Source organism: Typopeltis vanoorti, chromosome 11, assembly GCF_054136105.1.
Source record: "Typopeltis vanoorti isolate ZY-2024b chromosome 11, IOZ_Tvanoo_1.0, whole genome shotgun sequence".
In the NCBI taxonomy this organism is placed as follows: domain Eukaryota; kingdom Metazoa; phylum Arthropoda; class Arachnida; order Uropygi; family Thelyphonidae; genus Typopeltis; species Typopeltis vanoorti.
The window spans coordinates 22,264,045-22,283,673 of NC_143559.1; the positions used below are offsets into that span (position 1 = coordinate 22,264,045).

At 36.9% G+C, this 19,629-nt stretch overlaps 1 protein-coding gene across 2 annotated transcripts in view; it reads left to right on the plus strand.

Moving 5' to 3' along the window:
- Positions 1 to 998: 998 nt before the first annotated feature.
- Positions 999 to 19,629, plus strand: part of atl (atlastin GTPase) — a 315,725-nt gene continuing 297,094 nt past the window's right edge. For both annotated transcript variants that reach the window (XM_090400775.1, XM_090400777.1), the window contains exon 1: positions 999 to 1,297. In XM_090400775.1, the coding sequence (XP_090256901.1) occupies positions 1,234 to 1,297 (64 nt within the window). In that variant the 5' untranslated portion in view covers positions 999 to 1,233. The remainder of the gene's footprint in view (positions 1,298 to 19,629) is intronic.

The following is a 19,629-nucleotide window of genomic DNA, read 5'->3' on the forward strand; positions in this document are numbered from 1 at the left end:
GCTGTGGCTTCCGTAGGACAAAATTTCATTGTACGATGTTTACTTTGAATTCTCCATCAACTAGTTTCCATTTTGAAAATCTGCTCATTTTCGCACATCACCGTCTATCCTTCAAGTTTTGCACTTCTCTCAACTTATCCTCAATATTGCCATTTCAAACCCAAGTATTATGTTGTTAACGCTCCTTAATGATAGCATACTTCTCAGGTGTTCCGTAATATAGTACGCCCACAGATTTTAGAGACCCTTCGACACTTCTGCGCATGTGAAAAAAAGAAGAATCCATTCCCATTACAGGGTAATCAATCCGTCTTGTGGGATCGGTTGTTTATTATTGCACGTCGGAAAATTAACTTCTCTTTTATGATCATTGTAGTTTTTAAAGTGATAACTATTTTGCTTGTATAACAGTCGGAAAATTTTACGTATAAAGCATGTGATTTCGCGTGTTGTTGACAAATTCGTACATCTCCTTATTTCTTTCTCCCCTTCAACATGAATGGACTCTTCTTGGCAGCGTTCCAGCGACAGTTCTCTATACTGTGGGCGAACTATATCACATAGAACTCTAAGTGGGTTCCGAATAATAATAATAATAATAATAATAATAATAATAATAATAATAATAATGTAACTGGCTAATTAATGTTTTATCAATAGATATGATGATATTTTTATAGCAATTAATTTTCTTTTTTTTAAATGATAATATTTTTATAGCAATTACTTTTCTTATAATTAAGAAATTATACAGATTTAAACACATTATTACTATATAATGACTAATTTTTCTAAGAATAATTAAATATAGTACTAGCAATTGTCATTTTTATTATATATATATTTTCTTCTTTTCTTTTTTGAAGCATATTTATGTTTTGAACGATGCAAAATAGCCATCCTAATAAACTCCGATTTTTTATTTTATTTTTTTTTTTTTGTCATGCTTGAATTGCTCATGTGTTACGTGACGCGTGTGTTCAGACAGAACTGAAGTGACGAAACAGGTTATGTAATGATATGGTTAATGTTTGCCAGTGTTTCCAGTTAAATTATTGTTACCCATTGTTTGCAATTACAATGCTAAGAAAGATGCATACGGTTTTAATTAATGATAAGAAGGTACAAGACATACACGACATTTCTACAGGTGTCTCTGTCAGGCGAATTTAACCAGTGGCAGTTTCAAGGTAACTGACGTAACTTAGTAGTGTGGTCTGGAGCAGTAATGGTATGGCGGAAAGTGTTGGTTTCGCAGGTGACTATTTTGTAGACAGAGAACGAATTGTTTCACGTGGTAGGTAATTTTGTTTTTAATTTTAATAATAATAAACTGAAAAATCCACCCCATACCAGATGTACTCTGTTCTACATACTCAGTTATTAGAAGATAACTTGGTTGAGATAAATATGACTATCTAATCTAATGACAAAATGTTGATTTGCAAAACTTTTCCAAAATGTTTTTTTTTTTTTTTTTTCAATTGTCATTATTTCAAATTTGAACAAGTAGTTTCTATGATGGGTGTAAAAATCATATTTATTCATCAGGGATGTAAATGGAAATATATGAAGATCTTAATACTCCCGCCTTTCGTTATGATTACATTTTATGAGCTGAGTGAAAACCACAAGCATTAAGTTATTTGTAGTTATAGTAACTATCTCCCTTCACTGTTTCTTTTTACTTTTTCGCAATCATTCATTTTGCATTTCCTATTGTATTAAGTACGTTCTCTGAAGGTAAAATATTTTTTTCTACTGAGTGTATATTTTGAGATTTTTTCCCCCCTTTCTTTAAAAAAAAAGACAAAAAAAAAAAAAGTGGCTATTTACAGGATACTTCCATGCAGTCCAAGGGCTCATATGAAAGTAACATACCACCTTATACATTTCATAATCCACATCTAAATACTATGACATCTATCACCCACATATTGCATTTTCATCTGATAAGAGTGTGTTTTGGCTAGTTTGCCATTTTGTGGGATGAAAAATCTAATTTTCAAGGAGAAAAAAAAAATTATTACAGTTGATTTTTGTGATAGAGAAATTTATTCTTATGGCATGATAATCTGAAAAAACAAGAATGCACTTATTGATAATGCATATAGCTAGAATATAACTATAGCAAAATAGACCATAGAATTTTGCTAATCAGTAACCCAAAAGGAAAATTATAAATAGTAGTAATAATTCCTTAGGTTTTAGTGACAAAAACATATATCTGCCATCAAAGAACTTCCATAGTTAGTTGTTAATGACAATCATTGCCTTTTGGGAAAAACATGTTTTGGATACGATATAGTAGACTAAAGTTTTCAAAAAATGAGCCAGTCTCATTCAGAGACAGCAGAACCTCTCTTAAGCTGAAGTTTTTCATCTTGCAAAACTGGCAAACAAGCCAAAAAACACAGATGTAACTCTAAATACATAAATTAATATAGACAGCAGGCATTCATCTCATTATATTAAGATACTTGGGTAATTCCAAACAGTAGCCATCATCAACCAACAGAAATGCATATGCATGGTAATTTCATGTGAAAAGAGAGAGAAAAAGCTTTCATGATGCTTACTGAAGATGAATCTAGAGTAACAGAAATTTAGAAAAATTGGATACGGTTGCACAGTGTCTGCGCATAAGTGAAAATTATTAAAAAAAAGCTACATTTGTAAGTTCACTTAATGATTTGTTCTTCCTTATTCAAGACAGGCAAAAAAAAAAAAAAGTTCGCAAGGACTGAAAAATTTTGGTTATAAATTAGCTCTTCTGCGTAAAGAAGTATTTTATGTATATTTTTGAATGCCATAATCCAACAAAATTAGATGGTCTGGGTATAATCATTGAACTGATTAATGTAAAACTGGAAGAGTAGAGTTCAACAAAAAGTACTTAATGGTGGTAAATTTTTGACATAGAAAGAGAATCGTAAAAAAAAGTTGGATACCATTTTTGATTTCTTATATAAATACTAATAAAAATCAAATAATCAAATTTTAAAAAAATTAAATCACCATATAGTTACATTTTTGCTTCACATTAATATACATTCTATACCCCCCCAAAAAGTGTTAAAATTGGTATGCAAGCAGAAAACACTAAATGTGATATAAGGCAGACCACAAGCACCCTAGAGTGAGACATTGGCATTTAAAAAGCTTGACAAAACCAATGCAGCTTTTAGTTTAGATGTTATATACCTTTGTTGCAGAGAACAACTTAATGAATGCATATTTGATGTTTCTGAGGAGCTATTAGAAGGATGTTACTTTAAGTTTGAATACCATCCTGGATGTAATGGTATAAATAAGAGTTCCCAAACTTTTTCAATTCACAGCACCCTTAGTGTCTCAGTAATTCTTTCATGGCAACCCTAGGCCAAAAGAAATATGTAACAGTACTGTTTATTAAGTAGTTAGATTGAGACTACTTAATAAGTATGTGTTCTCCAAACTTAGTAGCCATTTGAAAAAAATAATACACAAAAATGAATTTGCTGTGGGATTCCACCGCACACAGTTTGGCAATTACTGGTATAAATTATTTTCATACTGGAGAACTGTGTAACAAATGCTTTTGAAATAATACATCTCTACTAAGCTAGTGATGAAAATGAAGTCATAATAGCAGATTTTTGAAATTCTCACTTTGATATATCAAAGAAGATGCATAATCAACAACTAAAAATCATGCAGTTTTTTTCCTGTACAATATTTCAACATATTATATTGAAAATGCACTGTATTATTGAAAGTATATAGTATCAGTATACTGTATATATACTGAATAAGTGAAGTATAAATGAGACATGGTTGAATGAATATGACATTCGAACAGGAATAGAGATGGAGGAATATGTAGTCTTCCGTGAACACAGCCAGACAAAGCAAAAAGGGAGGCAGAGTGTTATTGATGATGGCAGAAGAATTGTGCCAATCTAGGGTGCAGATGCAAGGAACAAATACTGATCGTGGTTTTGAAGCAATATGGTGTGAAGTGGAGGTGGACAGGATGAAATTTTTAGTTTTTCTTTATTCATATGATGATATAACAGTTGTGAGGCCCCTTTTACGGGGAAGTACAGCATCATCTCAATTCCCCAAATTTTAACTGGGCTCAGGACTTGCATAGCTGACAAATCTGGCCTATGGCTGGGTCATAAGTATTCCTGACTGTAATCCGTGTGTGTTTATGGGGCAGGTTTGTCTGCTTGTGGGAGGAATACCCCCCACTGAAACTGGTGAGAAAAACCCTGCTGTCCACACCCAAGACCAGCTAACTTGGCTATGTCTAAGAAAGATCCTTAAGGTCCTCACGTCAGTGACGAGAATAGAACTCAGGACACTCCTTTCCCAAGCATATAGTTGCGAAGTGCATAGCCACTTGGCTAACTGCGTAGACGAAATGTTTAGTAGGGTGTTGCTATAGTCTTGGTAACGTGGAAGGCAGTGAGAAGGAAATGTTTAGACAAATTGGTCTAGCTAATAAGAAAAGGGTGATTTCAACTATGGTAATACTGGAATGAGAAGACTACATCAGCAACCAACGAGAATGAATTGCTTGAGTTTTTATGGATAACTACGTAACAGAGGCCACACATGGATTGAGGGTCTTGGATTTGATTATCTCATCAGAAGATGTAAATAAAATGTTACATCTTCCTCCACTTGGTGCAAGTAACCATGAGCACTTGGGTACCCTCCCTCGATGAGTCCTTGGATTCCCTGGGGGTGTTGCATAATAAGACAGGTGATTATGGCAAACTCAGGAGTCAGCTTGCAACAATATCATGGAATGAAGAATTGCATGGGAAGGAAATCAATGCTGTAATGACTGAGTGTATTCCAAAAGTCGGAAGATTAATAAGATAGGTGTAAAATGGATGGCTGAGGAGGTCGTCATCACCAAATTCCTGACATATGTCCTCAAGGGGTGTACAGAATATGATAGTACTACATGAAAAACGCCACCACTAACTTCCTGTCTACAATTTTCCTCCAAATCAATCTGTTACCCGTCAAGACTCCAACATTATATTAGACTGAAGAGGTGAAGCATGCAATCTGGAAGAAAAATGCATTATGGGAGTGGCACAAGATGAGTGGAGATCAGTTACATGAGGACAAAGAGCAAGCAAGGAAGGTGACTCACTTAATGATGCTAAAAGAAATCCTAGTTTTTTTTTTTTTTTGATATGTAGCTAGTAGAAGTATCATTGTCCCATTATCACTGATAATGGGAAAATGATAAACGATGAAGAGGATGTTATTTTGTGACACCACCAGAGTGCAAAGACTCATCGAGGGAGGGTACCTACTCTACAGCTCTCCATCTCAATCATCTACACCAGTGGTTCTTAACCTTTTCAAAGTCATGGAACACTTTTGATTAAAAGAAAAATTTGGGGAACACCAAGAGCATTAGGGTCGTAAAACTAACAATAAAAATATGCATGGACTTGCTTTTTATAAAAATGGAACTTATTTTAATGCAATACTTGAGCTTGTCAGGCTTTCAGCGATATCAGGTCTAATATGTGATATAGCTACCCTCATCTCCTTGTCTATATTAGTAAGTCTTTCATGCATTTTAGTTTTTATATGGGTTAATATTGAGAAACCAAGCTCACACAAATATGCTGTTGAAAACTGTAACAAAATTTTCAGTGCCTTTGTGGAGAGAGCTAGGTATTCAGCTTGGACAAAAATCCAAAATTCCTCAAGAGTTATTTCAGAGAATTTCATTTTTAGAGTATGATCCATTGACAAGGTAACCAATTGTTCTTCTTGTAATGAAAATTCACAACTCAATGTATTAACTGTGCCAAATGGATTATCCAGTCATAATTGTGTGTATTTATGGAAGGAAAGTAACTTGAAATCTTTTCTTCCAATATTGTTAATTGTTCTGTTATAACAGAAATAATTCCCTCAGCATTTTTATTCAGAGTAGCCAATTATACTCAGAACTGTGTCATGTGACATCTTTCACCGGGAGAACACTGGTAACCAGTTCGCTGAACACCGGTTAAGAACCACTGATCTACACCAACTTCATGAGCAATTCATTAAAGTATTCCATCCTTGTTGTTGTAACATAATGCAGAACTTGAGAATAGTGGGAATGGGGGGAGGAACCATTGATGATGAGTGAGCAGGAGGTATATGAGGAATTGAGTAAACTTGATGTCAAACAAGGCCATGGGACTTGATGGTATAACACCACATCTTGAGGGGAATGTTTCATATCGTTTATCTTCTTTTTTCACCTAACAGCTAATTTTTGAAGCTTAGAGACCATCAGTCTGTTCTCATATAGAGATTTCCACAGACTTGCCAAAGTCTTTCCCGCTCTCTTCTGGATCCTCCCCACCACTTCTTCCTCCTAAGGAATGGTGTAGTCCAGATGTGGCTTTAGTTGAGCCTTATATAAGGGAACAATAGTTTCCCTGCATGTTAGCAACAACCACCTAATGTGACATGCTGTTTTGGCTACCTTTGCAATATGTCCTCTAAACTTCAAGTCCCTACTCTCATAAATTTCCTGCCATTCATTTCCAGGTTATAGTACACAGCTTGTGATCTTCTCCATTATCTTCACTTGGTGACATTAAACTTACAGCCATTTACCTTTGACCAAACTATATGTTAAAGATCCCAAGCAATTTTTTAAACTTGGTTTTAATCCTTTTTCCCAAGTAAGCAAACAATCAGGTAAGTCAAGTTTGCGCTTACTCCACCTTTACCATGAGACAACTCATGGTAAAGGTGGAGTAAGCTCTGATCACTTTCCTTAGCATCTCCCATAATGCAAAGCAAATCTCCTTGCAGACATGTATTATACTATGCATTAAGAGAAAGGCCACTACCCAGACCGGTTTTGACCTTTATTGAGGTCTCGTCAGTGGGAGCCAGACCCTAAGATGCCAAGGGTAGTGGCCCTTCCCTTAATGCATAGCATCATACATCTCCTCAAGGAGATGTGCTTTGAATTATGGGAGATAATACTAAGGAAAGTGATCAGAGCTTACTCCGCCTTTAACCATCAGTAGCCTCAGACCTGAAAATACTTCAGGCACAAACTTGACTTATCTGCTTACTTGGGAAAAAGAATTGAAACCAAGTTTATAAAATTGCTTGATAACTTTAACGTATAGTATACCAAAGGTAAAACTTTCTACATCTTTGACCAAACTGTTAGTCTATTTCAGTCATCCTGCAGGATCTCTGCATCACCCTTATTTACCATCACTCTTCCCAGTTTTGCATCATCAGAAAACAATTGAATATTTCTTGCTCATTCATTTCCTATATCACTTACATACAAATTAAACAACTGAGGACCAAGTACTGAGCCCTGTAGTGTACGTGCCTTCTCTTAGACTCAGTTCCTTTATAAACTCTGCTGTCAGCCACCCTGTAATTGAAATCACCAGATTCATATCCATCCCCATTTGCTCCAACTTAATCAACAGTATTCTATGTGGAATATGTTCACAGCCTTTGCAAAGTCTAGCAATATCAATCAGTAGAAATGAGTAGCCATTTCCTTTATCCAACTCCATTGTCACTTTATTTAAAAAAAAAAAAAAAAGTGAGCAAATTATTAAGGCAAGGCCCACCTTCACAAAACCATATTTTCCCTTATAGAGTATCATATTCCTGTCTACCGCATTTCGAACAGCATATTCCTGTATCATATTCCTGTCTACCGCATTTCGAACAGTATATCTTTAACAACATTACACCCAGACCTAACATTTGGTTCAGATATGTGGACGACATTTTTGCCATATGGAAGGGCACCTCAGAAGAACTACAACTGTTTCTCTCAAAAATTAATGCACTTCATCCAAGGATCCAGTTCACCCAAGAAGTAGAAGTAAATAAGCAGTTAGCATTTCTAGACTTCTTGATTCTTTGCCAACCAGATGGTTATCTACAATTCACAGTCTATAGGAAAGAGACTCATACAGGCCAGTACATCCATGCTGAATCACATCACCATCCCAGCCAAAAGGCAGGTACTATAAAAACAATAGTTCATAGAGCCCACTCCTTTTGTTCTTCAGAAGAACTTTTACAAAAAGAATTACAGCATATTAATTCCTCCTTCATAAAAAGAGCTTTAAGTAGTCGTGCTCCAGCATCCTCTTCAAGTACAGAGGAACCTACACGTATAACTATCCCCTATATACAAGGGGTTAGTGAACGCATAGCTAAGGTGCTAAAACCACTAAATATCTGTGTGGCTTTTCGACCCGTCAGAAAAATCTCCACTTTCCTAATGTCTCCAAAGGACATCTCCCATATCTCAGCTATCCAGGTGTCTGCCAGATTCCCTGCTCGTGTGGATTATCAAACAGGAAGATCTGCTCAGGTCCGGTTAAAACAACACCAGTCGTACATCCAGCACCTTGAACCCGAACAGTCTGGAATTGCAGAACATGCCATCAACAACAGACTTAGAGTTAAGTGGAACAAGACAAAAGTCATTCACAAAAGTCACTTCCTAATGGAACGGCTATACAAAGAAACATGTGAAACATTACTTCACTACCCTAACCCAAACAGATCCGATGGTTTACGTCTTTCCCCCATGTAGAATATAGTACTTTATAAAGCAGCAAATCTTTCCTAACATATAATTGTATACACACACACACATATATATATATATATATCAGAAAAAAAAAATCAGCTAACGCCTTTTTATTCCCGTATACGGGAGTAGGCGAGGCCATTTAGCCCTATCTAACTTTTGGAGACTGAGTGGGCAGTTCAATCTCCACTGGTACCCAATCAGAGACAGATGGCCCAAAGCTATCACTAATTAAGCGGTACGCAGTGAAGAGAGACGGCTCAAATGTGCCGTCATCTCGTGGTCCCTAATACAATATATTTAATGTCTGCAATAATGTGGGTTCTACGGTTGATTTTCTTGAGTTTACAGGACAAAAAACCCGAGTTTCCGGGAGGAAAAAATTGCTTGCCCGTGCCAGAGATCGACTAACTCGGGAACCGGTCAAAAAAAAAGGCTTAGAAAAATTTCCTCTAGTCGCCGACTAGACTCGAAACGAAGTCTTCCTTCGTGCGGCCAAGCGTGGTGGTGTGCAAACGCCACATCCACTGAGCTACACAGGCTCCCTATATATATATATATATATTAAAAAAATTAATTATGATAATTGAATAATTAAATTATTTAATTTTTATTGAATAATTAAATTATTTAATTTTTATTGAATAATTAAATTAAAATTTTTAAAAAAATAAATAATAATAATAATTTAAATAAATTTAGGAAATTTAACCTTAGCTACTTAGGTGGCGCTTTGTGAATATAACAGTTATTGTTTAATTAGCCTTGTACCTATACTGATGATGCCTGTGATACTCAGGTGAAAATTCTACAAATAAAGAATAATTGACGTGAGTTAATTCCTAAGATGAAAAGCCAAACGGCTATTTTTTCTGGCAAGGTTGATAAGTAAAGGGGATAAAAATCCCTTATTGTTTTTCAGCCAGTATGCGAAACTAAGATCGAAAACTACGATCTAAACGTTTCATGCCGACGAACTGTCGGCAGATCCAAGCGTAAGTGACCACTTGGTAGTGCCACACCAAGGCAACTCGATGCAAAGGTGGAGCAAGCTCCCTCACTATCCTTGATATTTTCTCATAATGTAAAAAACACACAGCTCCTAGGAGTTGTAGAACTGCTTTACATTATGAGGAGAGGTCACTACCCAGACCGGTTTCAACCTTTTTTGAGGTCTCATCAGTGAGTAGCTAGACCTAGATAATATCAAAGTTTAAGTGAAAAGAACTTACATACCTTCGCTATACGAATGCCAGAAAGGTGTGCCGTTATATTATAACATATTATAACTAAGATGAAAAGCCAAACGGCTATTTTTTCTGGCTAGGTCACTTACGCTTGGATCCGCCGACAGTTCGTCGGCATGAAACGTTTAGATCGTAGTTTTCGATCTTAGTTTCGCATACTGGCTGAAAAACAATAAGGGATTTTTATCCCCTTAACTTATGAGTTAATTCCGTTATTATAATAGTTAGTAAAACCTAAAAACATCATCTGCAGCCTGGCTATAAAACCAGGACATTACAACCGAAGTAACAGCTTGGTGCAAAAATTTGAAAATAAAGCCAGCTAAATGTGCCAACTGCGACAGACCACATACTGCCAACTACAGAGGGTGAAAGCAATACTTGGTCATCCAAAAATCATTGAAAGAAAACCGACGAGCCCCCATGAACAGCTGCACAGGCATCCACAGCAAATGCTGATAACCCTCCTGTGCCACAACAAACCATCCTGGCACTTAATGTACAGAGGTGGTGGTGTCAAAACCTGCATGGGAAACTAAATTCCAATGTCCAACCAAATCCAGCAAAGCTGCAGTTGTAGCAGCCACTCTGGGCAAAATGTTAAGAGTTCAGCAAAGTAAATCTCAGCAAGGACTCTGCAAACAAGTTTGTGAGACATACAATCTTTACTGCACTAGAATGCCAATAGGCTAGGATACAAAATGCACGAACTACAATCATTTAAGGCACAGCCATGTAGCGCAATGAAATAATAAATCCTGCTACTACCAATGTAGAAATCACGGGAGTGAATGTTCAAACTCTAAATGCAGGTCCCATGAAAATATACTCCTTATATCATCATCAACTTCCTGACGTGTACCCTCAAGGGATGTACAGGATATGATAGTACCACATGAAAAATTTACATCATTACTGACTTCCTCTCTACAATTTTTATCCAAATCAATCTGCTACCTGTCAAGACTTCAACATTGTCAGATCTTATTTCTATCTTCTAAGGCACTTTTTATCAATCCACCTATATCTTGGTCTTCCTCTGGGTCTTTTTTCTGCCATCCTGCAGAGAACACTTATTTTGCTAATCTTTCCTCTCCCATTCTGTTTAAGTGACCATACCACCTGAGATTAACTCTGCTAACACATTCTGGATGTCAAGTTCTTTCCTAATATCCCTGTTATTAATATGATATTGCCATTGATGCCATCTGTTCATGGCCCTAATCTTTCTCAGGACTCTCATTTCTGTGGTCTCTAGTCTTTGATCAAGTGTTTTACTTCTAATCCAGCTCTTGGATTCATAAGTTAAAGTTGGTTTGAACTGTCTTGTATACAGCTAATTTAATATTTTGACCAATTTGTCTCTTATTCCATATAAATTCTGTTGTCTATTTCCATATTTAATTTAGCATCATCACTGAAAATCGTGCCTAAGTAGCTGAAATGTTTTACTTGTTCTATAGTTCTCCATTCAGGATGCAGTTAATGTTTTCCATACTTCTGCCTATTTTCATTGTCTTTGTCTTGTTATTGCTGATTTTCATACTAAATTTATTACAACAGTTATTCAGGGAATCTTGCAGACTTCTGCTTTATTAATTTAAAAGTATAACATTATCTATATAAGCAAAGAGCTGAGATTAACATCTCCAATTTTGATATCAGGTTTAATACCACTTTTCTTAATGCAATCCATATAGATAACGTATAACAGATTGAATAATGTATATCGTTGTCTGACACCAGATTTAACATAAAACCATCTCCCTGTACTTCCTTCAATTCTAACTGCTGACTTACAACTCAAAGACTAAGTATTGCTTGAGATAATGCCCCACCGACACCATACAACTACAGCATTTTGAATAGCTTCTCTTTTGCACCTTGTCATATGCTTTTTCCAGATCGACAAAACTTAAATACGGATCTTTGTTATATTCTCATGACTTCTCAAATATTTGTCATAAAGTGAAAATCTGATCCTGACAGCCTCTATTTGGCCTGAATTCAGCTTGTTCTTCACCATGCTTCTCTTCCATAATCCTTCTGAACTGTTTCTCAAGTATACTGGCATAAATCTTACCAAGAACACTCAATAGGGAAATACCTCTGTAATGTTCTCACATTCAGTTTTATTTCCCTTTTTATATTTGGGTAATATGAGCGCTCTACTCCAATCATCTGGAATTCTTCTCTCTGTCCAGGCTTTCTGAACTATGTGGTGAAGCCACTGTAAGACTTTTGTACCTCCATACTTGAGCATGTGTTGTCTAATATCACCTATTCCTGCTGCCTTGCCACATTTCAGGCATTTGATGGCTTTTTCTATTTCAAGTATGGATATGTATTCCTGTCTGTATGCCTGGTCAATGTTTTTTACCACCGTGCTGTTATCATTGCTTGTTTCATTTAGCGATTTTTCGAAGTAATTACTCCATATTTCAAGGATATCTATTTCTCCAGTTTTCATGTCACCTTTATCATCTCTAATTCCTTTTACAGCACTCTTTCTCCATATCTGAACTTCAACAACCTCCAGAATATCTTCTTCTTGATAATTTTTTTCTATGTTTTTATCAAAGTTCCCATGATTTGTTTAGCTAATTTTACAGTATTTAACTTTCTTACATTTGTCTCTGTATTCTCTAAGAGCACAAGCTGACTTATTTGCCAGGAACTTTTGTTATGCTTTCTTCTTTTCCTTCACTGCTTTTTAACTTCCTGTGTCCACCAGGGAGTTCTGATTTTTCTATCCTTGCAGACAACTGCGTTTTCAAACTCCTGTAGGCCAAATTTTCACTAGGATTTGTCAAACTTATCAAATCATACCTCTGTGATTGCAAGCTCAGAGTGAAGCTACAGGGAATTAGATTGTCTTTGATCTGATCCACACGAGATGCCACAAGACCTACAGCACATTAGTGCTGTGTGTGTGTGTGTGTGTGTGGTACGAGGAAGAAGAAAGGAGGAATGTTCATATTTTGCTTGAACAGCTGAGAGTTGTAATCTTTGGGGAGACTTCAAAAGGACAGAAGCTGGTGGAATGAAAGAGGAGGCAGTTAAGTTGGCTTGGTGAGTTTCAAGATGGACTGTAAAAGGGTGTTGGTAGCAGTGGCTCTTGTTTTAATGATTTTGGATGAGAGTGGAGGAATAACAGTGGCCAATTCAGCACAGCACTGTCCATGAAAGTACCTATAAAAGAGGCACAAGGTAGAAACAGAATGTCTGTGAGAGAGGGATTGAAGTTGGTATGTGAGAGAGGGATCATTAATTAGCTGAACTGCCCTCTTCTGGATAGAATCAAGCAATCTTGGAGAAGATTTTGAAGTACCACCACAAATATATGAACAATATTCCATAGCTGGGCAGATTTGGGATTTGTATAGAGTTAGCATCTGTGAAGGTGTGAAGTATTGGCTTTTTCAAAAAAGTACACTAAGTTTTTTGGCAGCTGCAGAAGCTATAGTTGAAATATGGTTGTGTCTAGAAAGATCAGAGGTGCAGATCGGTATTGTTGAAGGTAAGGGAGTGGGGTGAGCTTTTTTCTTGTGAGAGAACACAGCATGGAGTTTTGGTGACATTGAAGTTTACATGGTTGTCCTTGTCCCACTGGATAACTGCATGATCTGAGTTCAGGTCCTTGGTCATGGTAGATCTTGAGGATTCTAATACTTGAGCATTACAAAGTTTGTAATGAAAAAGAATGGAATGTACTGTCATCAGCAAAGCTATGGATAGAATTGGAAGTCTGTGAGAGTAGGTCATTTATATATATGAAGAAGAGAGTGGATGCAAGAACAGAACCCTGGGATACTCCTGCATTGGTGGGGATAAATCGAGGAGAGGAAACCATCCACCATGACCTGTAGTGAGTGACCAGTGAGAAAGTTGGCAATCCAGTTGCACAGTGAGCAAGGCAGACCATAGGATGGCAGTTTAAGTAGGCTCCCCTTGCCAAACCTGATCAAAATGCCTTTGAAATGTAGAGGGCAATCATCACAATAGGCATCCTCCAGGGCTTCCTGCTATCACCTCTGCATTTTGCTATCTGTGTGGCTGACATCGCATGCACAGTTGGCACCACAGTGGCCTGGTCCTATATACAGATGATATTGCAATAATGGTCTGCTCCTTGCAGTGTAGATTGGGAAAAACTGCAGTCCCAGAACTAGAACAGTGGTTCAAAAAATGGCAGATTGACATTAATGCAGACTAGCACTGTAGTGCCATTCACATGAAAAGTGTCTCTGGAGAGCAGAGTTGTCATGTTTGGTACTCCTATTTGATGGGGTGCCAAACATGACAACCAGTAGACAAATACTTTATCTAAAACTCTTTATCTAGTTATACTAGAGTATAACTAGATAAAGGGTTTTGCTTCATGACTCGTATCAATCATGTCTTCTCAAAAGCAAAAAGGGCAATGGGGCAGCTGTACCTGTTACTATGTCATTGGAGCCAGCTAACAAAAGAACTGAAACTACTGCTATACAAGATACTGATCAGGCTAGTCCTGATGTATGGTTCACCTGCATCTAATCACACAGCAGATTCAAATGTTAGCAGACTACAGAAAATCCAAAACAGATGTTGACAAATAGTGTTTTAATGTACCATAGGTCATAAGAAACAATTCAGCTTCACTGAAAAGCCAGTGTACTTGAGACTAAACCTTTCTTACTAACATGCTCACTACAAAATTCTTTGCAAATGTTGCTATTCACATTAATAGAGCTAGTACATCACTCCTCTGATGCATCTTCTAAAGCGGCGCTTCCCAAACTGTGGGCCACGGCCCCCTTGGGAGCCATAAGTTTTGCTGAGGGGGGGCATGAAATAATGAAAACAAATTTAAAATGTTTTAAGACTAAGTAATATTTTTTTTATCTTAAAAGAACCGTATTTAATTTTTATTATTTATTATTTCTTTTTTGTTATTTTTTATATTTTAATGGAAAAAAATCGCACATTGCTGTTGGTTCACAAATTTTGCTTCTTGCGTATTTCGGTGCTTAATTTATTTATGCTTATGGCTACGTGAAGCTAGTAAGTGAAGAGTACAATCACAATTTCCAGCAACAAGTATGGCAAGGCTGCGTGTTCTTACAACATAAATGTATCTGTATCCTAGGTTTAATTAGAGAGCAGTTGTCTTGTATGAGAAAACTTGACCCATTAGAGGGGGGCCCATTTCACATTACATCATCTTCTAACATGAGGAGGAGTTCTGTTGATATCATGATGAGGACTATGAGAGTGACTACGAGAATAATGTCTTCGTGGTGAGACGGGACCGTGATCTTCTGTTTCCTCCATAACCACTGCCACATCAACTACAGGTCAAGGTCCAGGCCGGAAAGCCAATTTAAGGCCTCTTCAACTTTGTGGATGTCCTGTAGGCCACCACCATGAAATTGGCGCCTTGGGCAGTCGTACACAATATGGGTAATTGTCTGAGCCATGGGAGAATAATCACAATAAGGGTGATCTGACAGCCCCCATTTATGTATTAGGTAGCCACATCTGCCCTGACTAGTTCTGATCCTGTTTATTGATGACCAAATCTTCCTAGGAAGATCAAAACCAGGCTGTGGAGCACAGGGATCTTCTACCAGGAAGCAGTTTGTTGGTAGATTGTTGGACCAGTGTTCTCTCCATATGTCAGATATTGATGGCAGCACAGCTGAAGAGAGTTCGTCCATGGACCAGAGAAGCTTTCTAGATTTGAGGCATAGACTAGGTGGGTTTATGAGAGTCTGATGTAGGGGCAGGAGTGGGTTGCTCACTGCTTTATTAAATTCCTTAATCGAGGCTTGTCTTCTCCGTATGTGTGGTGGAGCAATGTTAGATAGAACAGGCAGCCAGGAGAGAGGGGTGCTTCTCACTGTTCCACTAATTGTGCGCATGGTAGAGTTTAGCTGGGTGTCTATAATTTTAGTGTGTGTACTTCTTTCCCAGACAGGGGCACAATATTCTGCTGCAGAGAATGCAAGGGCTAGTGCATGATGAATATTAGTAAATATATGCTTATTCATATAAGTTTAATTTCAAAGGTATTGATAAGAAGCACAAAAAAGCTTAAAAACACAAAATATTGAATATAAATTCAATATAATAATATATGTCTGTATTATGATTTTTTTTTTCGATGGGGGGGGGGTCGTGAAATATTTAAATTTTTCTAAAGGGGCCTTTACATCCATAGGTTTGGGAAGCACTGTCCTAAAGGACAAGTATTTATGGCTGTAGATTTGTGGTCATAGGCCAGTTTGCCTGTTCTGAGAGATGAAAAACCTGAGTGTCTGGGAGAAAATCTTTTACCTCTTTATGAGACCAACTCACTGTTTAGTTTACTTTTGTTACCTCTCCACCATCAGCACTTTAAAGAGCCATCCTTCCATAGTCATTCCTCTTACTTGTTACATAGTGAAAGAACTCTTTAGGAATTCTTTTGGCCTCATCAGCTAGCTTTCTCTCATAACTAGCTTTTGGCCTTACTTTACCATACAAGTTATCCTCCTTGCCTTAGGCTTGTACTGCTCATGGACATGCTGATCATCTTTTTCTTTACATTCCTTCCATGACTTTTTCTTTATATGCAACTCCTACTTAATGATACTATTCATCCATCTAACTCTGACCTGCCCCTTGACCACCTCCCATGCACCACTAACATCTCTCCCCTCCAAATTCTTATGCCATGATGCATCAGATTTTTAGTTGAAATGGTCAATTAAATATGTAGTGGACAACATGATTAGCAAAGCTGTTATAAGTAAGAAGCCAACTGAATTAATTTATTTGGAATGAAAGAGAAATTAGTCGATACACTAAACTAGCGGTATACAAAACTATTTAAACCAATTCTAACTTACAGACCTGAAAGCTGGGGTGGAAAATGAACAGCACTTGATCAAGTGTTGAAGAGTACAGATAGTCTTGAGAAAATTAAGTGAGTTGAACAAGTGACATCAGTGGCAGAATCATATTAAAAATTAGGATTTTAAGAAAGTACTTAATATTGCAAGTATTAAGGAATGTGTGAGCAGAGCTAATTAGGTAGTATGATTACTAAAACAGAATATGAGAGGAAAGTTTAGCAAAACGTGTTTTTTCCAGGCCGACAGGAAAAAGATCTAGTGGAAGACCAAGATGTAAGGTGAATGCAGTAAGAAGTGCCTTAAAAAACTGAAATATAAGATTTGACAATATTGGATTTCTGACAGATTAATTTCAAGGAAATTTGTTGATAGAAAGTTAGTAATGATGTCACATTTTCATTGGTAGTATCATAATATCCTGTACCCTTATAAGGGTATATAAGGATACATATCAAGATCGGGTAACAATAATTACTTATGCCTAGATGATCATTTATGCATTATAATACTTATATTCACCATTCAGTGGTAGCTGTTTATTATTCATTAAACATAATTTTAACTTGTTTATTAGAAAGTACAAATAAAGTCAATAATATTGGAAAATCTTTTCTCTGGGCATCTTGTCATATGCCTTTTCCAGATCTACCAAACTTAAGCACAGATACTTGTTATATACTTAAGATTTCTCAACTATTTGTCTTAAAGTGAAAATCTGATCCTGATGACCTCTATATGGCCTGAACCCAGCTTGTACTTCTCCAAGTTTCTCTTTCACATTTTTTCTCAACCTCTTTTCAAGTATGTTGGCATAAATCTTACCTGTAACACTTTTTAGAGAAAAACCTCTGTAATTCCCATTCAGCTTTATTCCCTTTTTCATAAATGGGGACTATAACAGCTCCACTCCAATCATCTGCAATTTGACCATCTGACTAAGCCCTCTGAATTATGCAGTGTCGCCATTGCAAAACTTATGCCTCCATGCGTAAGCATTTCTGGTCAAATATCATCTACTCCATCTGCATTTCAAGTTTCAGATGGCTTTTTCTGCCTTAAGTATTGATATGTATTCTTGTTTTCATTCCTCTTGAGAATTTTCTACTACTTTTCTGTTACTGCTTGTTTCATTTAAGTCTTTCAAATTAATTACTTCTGATATTTAGGATATCTTTATCTTCAGTTTTCATGTCAGCTTTATCATCTTTGATTCCATTTACAGTACTCTTTCCTCAATTTCTAAGTTTTTTCAATAACCTCTAGAACATTTTGCCACTTTCTGGTATTTATTTTCTGTATTCTTGCCAGTCTTCTCATGACTTCTTTTGGGCTACTTTTACACCTAGTTCTCGTTCATTTTTCTCTGTAAGTCGTTTGCTGACTTATTTGCTAATAACTTTCAGTATGCTTTCTTTATGTCCAGGACTGCTTCTTTAACATCTTCTATTCACCATGATATTCTTAGTTTTCTATCCTTACAGACAACTTCTCATATTTCCCCAGCTGATTCAGTTTTCTTCAGTTTGCCATTGAGACTCCAAGGTTTGGTTCTTATTCATTGCATCTTCTCTCCATGCAAACTTGCACATCTTTATGTTGGAATGTGGTATAAGTAGTGACTAGTCCATATACTGCAGCAGATACCATTATTATGAGCTTTGCCTTTTTCTCCAAATTTTTGCAAAATGTTCCTGTATTCCTGGTTAGATTCATGTCCTACTCTGCTGTTCAGATCTCCAACGAGGACCACTTTTTCCATTTCTTTGTCTTGGCTGCCTGATCAAATGACTAAAAATTCCTCCACTTCTTTTTAAGGAGAACATTTTGTGGGACTATAGGTACAAATAAGTTTCACTGTCCACTTTGAAGTTTGCCCACTTCTGGGATTGGTCCAATGCCAGGGTTCTGTCCTCTCATCAACTCTCTTCTTGCTATATATCAATGACCTACTTAAGTTGAGCTCCAGTCCAATACACAGTTTTGCAGATGACAGCACATTGCTCTCCTCCCTTTCATTTGATAAACCTTACTCTACACAACTCGCATCAACCTACAGAACATCAACCACCACTGCTCTCAATTCTGATCTCCAAGCTATAACATGCTAATTTCAATGCTAATAAAACCCAGTTCTGTCTTATTTCTCACAAAAAATAACCATTTTCTCCCAGTATTATTTTTGACAACACCCAAATTTCCAGACAAGATGAGATTTCTCTTCTTGGAATTACCCTAACATCAAGCTTCTCCTAGCATAAACACATCACAACCATTGCATCCTCAGCTTCTGAAAAACTAGGATTTCTCTTTCACTCAAGATGTTTCTTCACCCCTGAACAGCTGTTAACCTTATACAAGTTACAAATCTTCCCAGCTATTGAATATTGCTCTCACATTTGGAGTGAGGTCCCAAACAGCTCCCTCAAAATGCTTGACTCAATACAGAGGAGAGCAATTAGAATGATAAATGACTCATCTCTTACCAACTCACTCCCACTAACTTTCACACAGACGTTTAGTCTCTGCAATCTGTGTATTCTATAAATATTTCCATGGCAAATAGTCATCTGAAATAGCATCAATAATTCCCCCACTCAGTACTAAGCTCGTTAAACACGTGCAGCTGCTGCCCAACATCCCTTCGCAGTGCACCTTGAAACCCACAGAACAATTTTCTTTTCCTCCTCCTTCATCCCTGCTACTGCTGTATTGTGGAACAGTCTTCCCCTGATGCATTTACCAAGGAATACAATATACGGTCTTTTAAATCAAATGCAAACATGTTCCTCCTTTCCCAACCCACTACCCATATACGATACTAATGTACTATAGATTGATCAACTAACCTCTCGTGTCTGGGCTCAACATAAAAACTTGAAACTGCCTTCCACTAAAG